Source organism: Haplochromis burtoni, unplaced genomic scaffold (assembly GCF_018398535.1).
Source record: "Haplochromis burtoni strain Fernald_Lab_line unplaced genomic scaffold, NCSU_Asbu1 Contig_903, whole genome shotgun sequence".
Lineage (NCBI taxonomy): Eukaryota > Metazoa > Chordata > Actinopteri > Cichliformes > Cichlidae > Haplochromis > Haplochromis burtoni.
In genome coordinates, this window is record NW_024583264.1 from 21,831 (window position 1) to 31,929 (window position 10,099).

At 43.8% G+C, this 10,099-nt stretch overlaps 1 protein-coding gene across 1 annotated transcript in view; it reads left to right on the plus strand.

Moving 5' to 3' along the window:
* The first annotated feature begins 4,519 nt into the window (after positions 1–4,519).
* The window catches only part of LOC102301630 (solute carrier family 13 member 5), a 16,644-nt gene continuing 11,064 nt past the window's right edge, over positions 4,520–10,099 (plus strand). Inside the window, exon 1 of the mRNA XM_014330595.2 lies at positions 4,520–4,813. Within this exon, the coding sequence (XP_014186081.1) occupies positions 4,553–4,813 (261 nt within the window). The 5' untranslated portion in view covers positions 4,520–4,552. The remainder of the gene's footprint in view (positions 4,814–10,099) is intronic.

Here is a 10,099-nt window from a genome sequence, read left to right on the forward strand (position 1 = left end):
ATTCCAAAGCAGTCATCAAAGCCTCATACTGCATATTTTATGTGGGTCCATATGTAAAGGTCCACTTTCACGATTGTTCTGAGTTACAGCAGTTTTTCACATACTGCAGTTCGGTACATGAACACTGAATTTCATGTTCAGGAACATGAACCAGTGGATGAAATTCATTTCATGCTGCTATGAGTCTGTGTTGCTTTTTAATATCTTAAACTATAAACCAGCACACTCGTCAAACAGACTCTGAAATCCAGATTAAAATAAATGATCAGAGCTGTGGACAGACGATCTCAGGCTTATGTTGTTCGCCAGCCGACACTGGTTTACTTTTTTAAACTCTTTCTTTGGACAGGTCATTTTGGCCTTAAAGAGTTTGCCAAGTGAGACACCAGATATCTGCTCTGTGACTTTAATAACTGAAAACAGATAAATGTTGAAAAGCTGAAGGAGGCTTGGTGCAGTTCAACCTATGTCCACTGAGCGGCAGCAGAGGACCAACTGCAGACCGTAAAAGCGACAGAAGCCAAAGATTTTCTCCAGCTGTCATTTTTCCAAACACACTACGAACTGATTTGAATCGACGTGCATATGTAACATGCCTGTGACCTTTCTCTCCAAATAAACTAAAACTTGTATTTCTCAATTTAATTCTGGCAAAAAGAGTAAAGTCTAAAAAAAAGGATAAAACAACATTAAAAGGTGATGAAAAATTATTAAAACATTTAGTTAACGACAGTAGCAAAACAGTGCAGGTGTGCAGCACAGCACACAGATTGTCTGAACATATGCACTATATACGTGCATGTTGCACTGTGGTGTTGGAGCTGCTCTATGCTACAGTTAGTTTAGCTTTAGATTCTAGCTGTTAATGAAATGGGACCAAACGGAGCAGCAAACTGAGATGAAACATTTATCTCCATAAAACAAACAGTCCAAAGACCACTGGATGACATCACTGTGGTTTCATCCTGTCACGGTTCTGGGTCGGTTCGACCCGGCATTTTGAGTTTATTATGTTTTCGTTTATCTCTTGAATGATCGTTGTGTTACCTTTGTGATTTGTTGGTTACTATTTAAGTTCCATGTTTCTGTTCACTCGTGGTTAAGGATTTGTGTCATGTTTTGTGTGAGTTTAGTTCTGCGTCCTCGTGTAGTGATCGCTTGTTTCCTGTTTTATTGTGAAGGTCTGTCTCATGTGAGTGTGTTCAGTTTGACCTCTCGTCTCGTTGATTATTCCCAGCTGTGTGTAATTCCCCTGTGTTTCTCTGCGTGTATTTAAGTCGTGTCCTCTGTCATTGTAGTTGCTGGTCTGTCTGTGTATCTGCCATGTTTCATCCGTGTGGTCCCTGCCGGCATCATCATGTACCATTGTCTTCCTTCCTTCCTTCCTTCCTTCCTTCCTTCCTTCCGGTTCGTGTTCTTGTCCGTGCTCAGTAGTTTAGTTGTCCGTTTGCCTCTCTTTATTTTCGTGTTCAATAAATCACCTTCACACCTTCACGGCTGCCTGCGTTTGGATCCTCCTTTTCCACACGGCTCTTCTCAATCGCCGTGACACATCCATCTTTTACATACTAAACAAATGAATGTGTGCTGGATTTAAAGTAATGCACAGAATGAGAAAAGCAAAGCATACAGAGCCTGTATCTACTGACCCTGCGGCGTTTAACCACCTTGCGGTCACAAGTGTTGTTCGTCTTTTATAGTTTAGTTCAACCTTTTTATCAGTAACAGATTGGGGTTTTTTATTCAGCTGACTTCATTATGTTGGTACCAGTGTCTTGTATTTTAATCCATGTATGTGCCAGAACCCAATTTTTCTACTTGTGACTAACTTGTTTATCCAGACTGTTTAAAAGGTGTTTCCATGTCTACTGACATGGCCTTAACTGCTGATTATTAGGTCAGGGTTAGAGAATATTTATTTGTGTAATGCAGTGTTGCCCCAATTACAAAGACAGATGGCCTTTGTCTGACTCAGCTGGTCTCACTGAGTCTGAAACACAGCAGGAGGACGACAGAACAAATAATCAGAGTTGGAGAGAGAGGAGCAAAAGCTGGAGTGAAGAGGAAGAACAAGGAAGGTCATTTTAGGGCAGGAATTATAAAAGAAGAAGAAATGTTTGAGAGAAAAACTCAGTTGTACATAATGATGTTAATTTTTAGTTTAGTTTCACTCATTTGAACTGCAAATATTTTAATAACCAAAAGGCCTCTGTTGGCCAAGAACAAAAAAGTTCTGGTTGATTGGAAATCTTAGAGAAAATGACTCTTAACCTTTGTAAACACTTTGTCTGTACTTTTGGTCTCAGTCACTAGTTTAAAGTCTTATTGAGTACAGCAACGATCACTTTGTAAGTTATGGTCTGATTGGAGTCAAAAAGGCGGACAACTGTCCAATGACCATGCAGCGTCCTTCAGTTTCATCTGTGCTTGTGGCGTCTGATTTCAAGCATGGTGACAGGAATAAAGGGGGGGTCATGATTTTAGAAACACTGTTTAATTGGAGCATAATATCAAGCTGGGATATTGATCTGGTCAATGTGTGTGTGGGGGGGGGTAGTTTCAATTCTCCAGGCTGGCACATGAATACGTGCCATTGCCTGAAGGTTTGCTGTGTCTCCCAACAGTCTGAGGAGCATGAGGAGATTCCAGCTGGCAGGCAGTTACCCTACGAGAGCTGGACAGAGCCATGGAAGGCCTTAACCCATCAGTGGGTCTGGTATATACTCTGTACAGGATGAGCATGCCCAGAGCTATAAAAGGAGCTCCAGCAGGCTGCTGGTGTGAATGTCTCTGACCAAACAGATAACTTCATGAGGGTGGCCTGAGGGTCCAATGTGCTCTTATGGCCCCTGTGCTCCTTTTTTGGCACTGTGGAGTCCGAATGGCATTTGCCGTAGAATACCAGAATTGATGCCCTGTTCTTTTCATAGTGACAGCAGGTTCACCCTGAGCACATTCAGAGAAGCCACGCCTGTAACATCCTTCAGTATGATCAGCTTGGTGCTGGTCAGTGATGGTCTGGGGAGGCATATCCATGTTGGGAGACACAGACATCCTCAGGCAACAACATCCTGAATGGCATTAGGTATCAGGGATGAAATCCTTGGACTCACTGTAAGACCCTGCGCTGATGCAGTGGTTCCTGGTTTCCTCCTGGTGCATGAGAACGTCCGGCCTCATGTGACGAGAGTATGCAGGCAGTTCCTGGAGGATGAAGGAATTAATACCACTGACTTTCCCCTGCACTCGCCAGACCTTAATCCAGTCGAACACCTCTGGGACTTTTTAGTTCATCTGTCCAGGAGGTCAACGATGAGCTCTCCCTAAACATCCCTTGTCTCATTAGAAGCATGCCCCAACATTGTCAGGCATGCAAACAAACTGGTACTTTTTGGAGTTGCTTCAATGAAATTTCAGCAAAACGAACTAACCTGCCGTTGATTTTTCGGGTGTCTTTGAATTCAGCCCTCTTGATCATTTTATTTTCCATCAAACGATGTGACGCCCTTTAGTGCTGGACACGTTGCCCAGTCCATTTCAGTAGAGATATCCTGCCTGACTTTTCTCCCATTGAGATTTTTTGAGCAGTGTATATTTGCTTGGACTACACCCTACTGTCAATTGGGGCTCAGTGCCATTTCTCTCAATGCCATTGGATGGGAGCATCAATAGGGCCGGAGTTTGACTGTAAGTACAATTTTAATGTCCTTGTGACATAAACAACAGTCAACGGGACAGAAAGCGTACACTACAGACAGGCAGAGCTAAGCATAAAAAGCAACATCCAATGGTGGTTAGAAAGTAGTCCAAAGTCCAACAAGCAGATGTAAGAACATCAAGTCTGGGACAAAGGCTATGTAAGCACACAGGATGTCTGTAGTTTCTCACTCCTCCAGGTCATGGTAGTCTCAAGAGCTTGAACAAAGAAAGCAGACGGACATCTTTAAGTTTGTGGAGATGTTTCATCTTTAGCCTAAGATGCTTCTTTGGTTCTAAAAAAAGAAAAGGTGGAGAGTCAACTTCTTTGTTTGTGTGTCTCTTGTCTTTGGATCTAGACATTTAAGGGTTCTTTCGTGGTTTTGACTGATGTTTGTCTGTGTTTATGTCTCAGTCTGATGTCTTTCCCCCTTAAATCTAATCCTTTTTTCTCATTTAAATCGAATTGGTTAGGAAACATTAATGGATAAAAAAAATAAATTGATCCTGGACAGTACTTTTCTTTAACTATATTTTTATTCTTCAACATGTCCTTTGTTTCATTTAAACATTTTAAAAATGTTGAACTTTTATCCAGCTCCGCTTTTCATGTGATCCATCCGAGTGCTGGCACAGTGAGGATGAAGAAGTGATCGGATGTGTTGACCCCGAGCAGCAAGATAACAGGTGAGACTGACGCAAACGGATCTGATTTCCACTTCAGTGTTTGTTCTGCTGAGAGTTTAGATAGTGTGTGTGTGTGTGTGTGTGTGTGTGTGTGTGTGTGTGTGTGTGTGTGTGTGTGTGTGTGTGTGTGCTGTAACACATAAAGTTAATATTTAGTGTTGACCGTGAAATGCATCACAAATGTGCCGGAGACAGAGTGAGAGAGAAACCCGGGAGCAGCCAGACTGCGAGCAGGACGCAGCTGCGAGGCACCGATTCGGCTTCATTCAGCACTGACTTTTTGTTTTCATCTTCATCTTCATCACCACCATCAGCCATGTCAGTTCTTCCTCTGCGGGTGAAAATGCTGCGGCAGGTCTGGAGGCTGAAGGGCGTCGTGATTCTCGTCTGCAGCCCGTTCCTCCTGCTGCCGCTCGCCGTCAGCACCACGGTGAGACGCTTCACTGACCAGTTTAACCCACCAGTTTACTGAGAGGTGACCAGTTCACTGAGCACTTTAACTAGTTTTCATGAACAATGACTGGTTAAAGTTACCAGTGAACCAATGTACAGGACAAACTCATTTTAACCTGTTAACTGACAAGTAACCAGTTATACTTCCAACTTTACTGAGTACTAGCTGTCCTGAATAACCATCTCACAGAGAAGTGCTCGGGTTAGTACTAACTGGTGTAAATAACCAGTTTATGGCACAACAAAGAGTCAGTTTGGCAGTGCAGCCTAAAAGTCCCAAACAGATCACCTCCAACCTACCAGTGTAACATAAGTGATCTAAATATCAAATTTGAAGAACGATGATTAAAATAATTTAATTACAAAATTATTATTTTCTGTTTTTTTTATTAAACTGAACACTAACCAGCTCTCCTCCATTCTTGCTACTGCTGTAGCTTCTGCCGACTTTGCTATTTGTGAACTAGTGCAGCATAGTTACAGGTTTAATGAGCACTTATTGGTCTAAATATTACCAAGAACAAACTTTCAACCAATCAGCACTCATCTAAGTAATCTGTTTAAATAATCAGTTTTCTGAAACAGTGACCAGTTCAAGTTATTGATTTACACTCCAGAGAACAAACCTGTTTAATGAAGCTGTTAATGAGAACCTGCCAGTTTAAACTGAGCAGCAACCAGTTTAAACAGCCAGTTTTCTGAGAAATTACCAACTCCAGTTAAGAGTTTACTCAGCAGTTTATTAACTAGTACATCCTAAAAGTTTCAGAGCGTGTTTGAGCAACCAGTTTAGTCTAAAGAGATCAAGTTTCCCGAACAATGACCAGTGAAAGTCACCAGTTTATCAGGACAGAGACGAAACTGGTTACATTCACCTGGTTTTGATCACTAACACATCAATAAGTGCTGTTTACAAGCGTTTGAGCACTAACCAGTATGAATGGCCAGTTTACTGAGACTGTAATGCAGCAGTGAACCAGCCTAACTGATGTCATACCCGTGTGTGTTTAAAATGACCAGTTTTCTGTATGATTAGTTAAAGTTAGCAGTTTAGTGAACACGTGAATAAATACCAACATAAACTCAGAGTGTGAAAGAACCTCTACGATCGGACAATCAGCCTTGTGTCGCTGTTTCATCATCGTTTTCTACTTTATTTTGATCTCAGTTTTACACAAGCATAGGTGTCAAACTCTGGCCCGCGGGCCAAATGTGGCCCGCAGCCTAATTACATTTGGCCCTCGAAGCCAAACCAAATGACTATCAGAGCTGGCCTACTGCTATTATACAGCTAATATATGTATTGTTTAGTATTAAGCTTTGCTTGTTCCATATTCAGTTTTCCAGCAAAACCTGTCCATAAGAAAAGATTCATTCTCATATCTGGAGGAAGATTTTGTTTTTCAGTAAATATTAGCGTTAGCCCGCGACTTTGTTCCAGGTGTGAATTTTGGCCCACTGTGTGTTTGAGTTTGACAGCCCTGCACTAAAGTGTCTTTTACTCTTTACTGGGTTTGATTTAGAAACCAAGGTCAAAATGAAGACACGGGAGGTAGCTAATATTTTGCTCTCCTCAGGTGTATTAGTTAACCTTAGTTAGTTAACCTTTGAACCTTTGTTCTGATTTGCGCTCAGCGTGAGCTGAAAAACAACAAACAGCAGATTTTCTGGAAACACTGAAGTTTTGTAAAAGTGTTCACAGCAGAGGCGTTCCTAATAATCTGCTCTCAGATAAGAGCTCATGAAAGTTTGGAATAACTGCAGCTGTGTGTGTAATAGAAACAGTGTCTTTGTTTTCCTGTCACTGGCCGTTGTGAGCTCGATGCTTCGGTGATGAATAACCTGAGCGCTGCGCTGATGTGCAGCCGCTGCGTGTTTGCACAGCAGCTTCTTTCAGTTTCTTGTCACTGATTGACAAACAGACTGCAGACGGTCTGAAAGGTCACGGAGACGCTCTCTGAAAACACAGTCATCACTTTAACTATTCACTCTTACTTCACTGCATTTCTACAATTTGGGGGGTTTATTTAAACTCATTTGAAATGATTTCACACTGTCGTGTATTTCACACTCCAAACATCTCGTCCACTTTGCAGTTTTTAGGCGTTTTCATGGATTCCTGGTAGTTTTTCGCAGCAGCTCTTCGTCACTCACACAGCAGTCAGTCCGGCCTTTGCACAGGGCAGCTGGACTGTTGGCAGGTCGAAGGCTGCTTGGTGCCCGATGTGATCAGGACTGATGCAATCAGATTATTAGAGATTAGGCCAACCAACAGCAGGGGAGCTGAGGGAGGTGAGAATAGAGCCAACGAGTTGAATCTGTTTTTCAGTAGATTCGACACCACAGTGTCTGCTCCCACCCCCACAACCTCACCTGTAGTCAGCCTGGAACCAGAGCCACACCACTGTGCCAGCCTCTCTCTTCACATGTTGCCTCCTGTGAGATTCCTGACACCCCTCCCCCACCCATCACCTTCACTCAATACCAGGTTGAGATGCAAATGAGGAGACTTCACTCAGGCAAGTCTGCTGGACCAGACGGAGTGAGTCCCCGCGTCCTCAAGACCTGTGCCCCCCAGCTGAGTGGAGTCTTTCATAAACTGTTTATGCTGAGTCTGAGTCTGCAGAGGGTCCCAGTGATGTGGAAGACATCATGCCTCGTCCCTGTACCAAAGACGCCAGTCCGGTGCCCCCGGACAGGCCGTGCGCCTCCCTACGACCGCACTCTGCACAGACGCCGTCCCGTGGCCCACTCAAGGACCTGTTACCGCAACCCCCTAATCATGAAGACCCTTGGAAAGCGCCACTCCTGAGGAACAGCCTGCGACCAACAACTAGTAAGACCACATCTGGATCCCCCTATCAGTTCCACTTATCAAGCTCGTCTCGGACAACTATGAGAGCGAACAGAACCACTCATCCTACCCTGGCTCCAATCGTGTCATACACCCATCGCTGCGCACCAGCCGACGCGCTAAGCACTGTAAGAGGGTCAGGGTGTTTTTGACTTTTCTAGCATGCTTGTCACACCATCACCGGCACGCAAGCCCTCCGACCAATGCGTGATAAGTTAAACAAGCATGCACGGTGGATGACTCTCTCTGAGGAGTGTACCTGGATTGTTAGATTACCTGACAGGCAAGACCACTAATCCATGATATCCGTACTCCCACAGTGTGATGTCATTGAACAAGGTCGTATTCAGCAACAGGGCACCAGCAGGGGACTGTCCTTCCCCCTTCCTCTTCACCTCGTACACCACAGACTTCAGCCACTGCACAGAGACCTGCCATCTTCAGAAGTTTTCTGATGACTCTGCGGTGGTTGGATGCATCAGCAGGGATGATGAGACAGAGTACCGGGCTGTGGTCGACTCCTTTGTCACGTGGTGTGAGCAGAATCATCTGCAGCTCAACGTGGCAAAGACCAAGGAACTGATCGTGGACTTCAGGAAGGACCAGAGTCGTCTCTATTTTTTGAGGCGACTGAGGTCCTTCAACATCTGCCAGAAAATGCTGAGGATTTTCTATGAGTCTGTTGTGGCCAGTGCGATCCTCTATGCTGTTGCATGCTGGGGGAGCAGGCTGAGGGTCGCAGATGCCAACAGACTTAATAAACTAATCCGTAAGGCCAGCAATGTTGTGGGGATGGAGCTGGACTCCCTCAAGGTGGTGTCGGAGAGGCGGATGCTGTCCAAGATAAAGACTATGTTGGATAACACCTCCCACCCACTCCATGACATGCTGGTCAGTCACAGGAGCACGTTCAGTGAGAGACTGAGATTACCCATGATGCACCACTGAACGACACAGGAAATCTTTCCTGCCTGTGGCTCCCTGTACAACGCATCCACCTAACACACTGTTTGCTGCTACAACTACACGTTTCTTTTCCAGCTATTTATTTATGAGTGACTTATGTATGTATGTGTATATATGTATATATTGTACTATTCTTAGTTAGCGTATTGTCTGTCTTGTCTTAATGTTGGTTTATAATGGAGCACTGTAACAAAAAATAATTTCCCCCAGGGATCAATAAAGTATTCTGATTCTGATTCTGATGATTCTGATTATAAAATCCCTCCAAAGATTGAATTAAATTGTATTTATATACTGCTAATGTACAACAATGATGTCACCAAACATGATATTATCAGATAAAGAAATATAAAGAAATTACAATATCTGAGAGACATCCTCTATCAGCAGTACGTGGCAAAGGTGAGGAAGAAGAACCCAGTTTTGACAGGAAGAGACGTCCAGCAGAGCCAAGGGGCAGGAGGGGCGGCCGTCTGCAGCTGGAGAGAAAAGAGGAGAAAGGCTCAATGCATCATGGGAAGTTCCCAAACAGCTAATAACTGCCAGAGGTTTCTTCCTGTTAAAAGGGAGTTTTTCCTTCCCACTGTCGCCAAAGTGCTGCTCATAGGGGGTCATATGATTGTTGGGTTTTTCTCTGTATCTATGAAGCGCCTTGAGGCGACTTATGTTGTGATTTGGCGCTATATAAATAAAATTGAATTGAATTGAACAGAATAAATAACGAAGTCACCTGATCACAGGACTAAAACCTTTATGAAAGTTTGGAGGGTGAATGAATGAATCAGTCCTCTGAAATACAACATCTGGATGTAAAGAAATAACATCAGGTGTGGGATGTAAAGCTGCTATTGGGGAAACAAACACAACGAGTTAATGAAAACACAACGAAGGAAATCCTTAACCAGTGACAGCAGGGTCCACATCTGAGACTTTAGTCACGTTTCCCAGACTTGCTCACAGTGTTATTGCAGGTTTCATTGTCTTTCACTTTGTTTAGACTCAGTGGGTCCTGTCAGCAGACTCCCAGCAGCCTCTGGGGCTCTGCTCATAGAAAGAAATACAATCTTTCCCCTCATCGTCACGCACTCTTCCCCCGTCTCCTCAGAATTACAAGTTTCCACCAGCTCGATGTACGGAGGTGGGTACAGTACTAGTAAATCCTGACACGTGTTGGGTTCAGCACCTTAAGCCCTCTGAGTCCTGATCAACACATCTCCTCTTCTACAACAACAACTTCAACGTGTTTTTACAGTTTTGGGTATCGACAGGCTGGAAAGTGAAAAGAGCGTCACGGTTTAAACCTGACAGCTTAGAGGTGTGTGATCCTGCTCCAAGCCTCAGTTAGACAGAGTTTGGTTAGATTAATAGACTCGAATAGAATAGAATAGAATAGAATAGCCCTTTATTGTCATTGCACATGTAACACAGTTGTGGGTGCTCCAC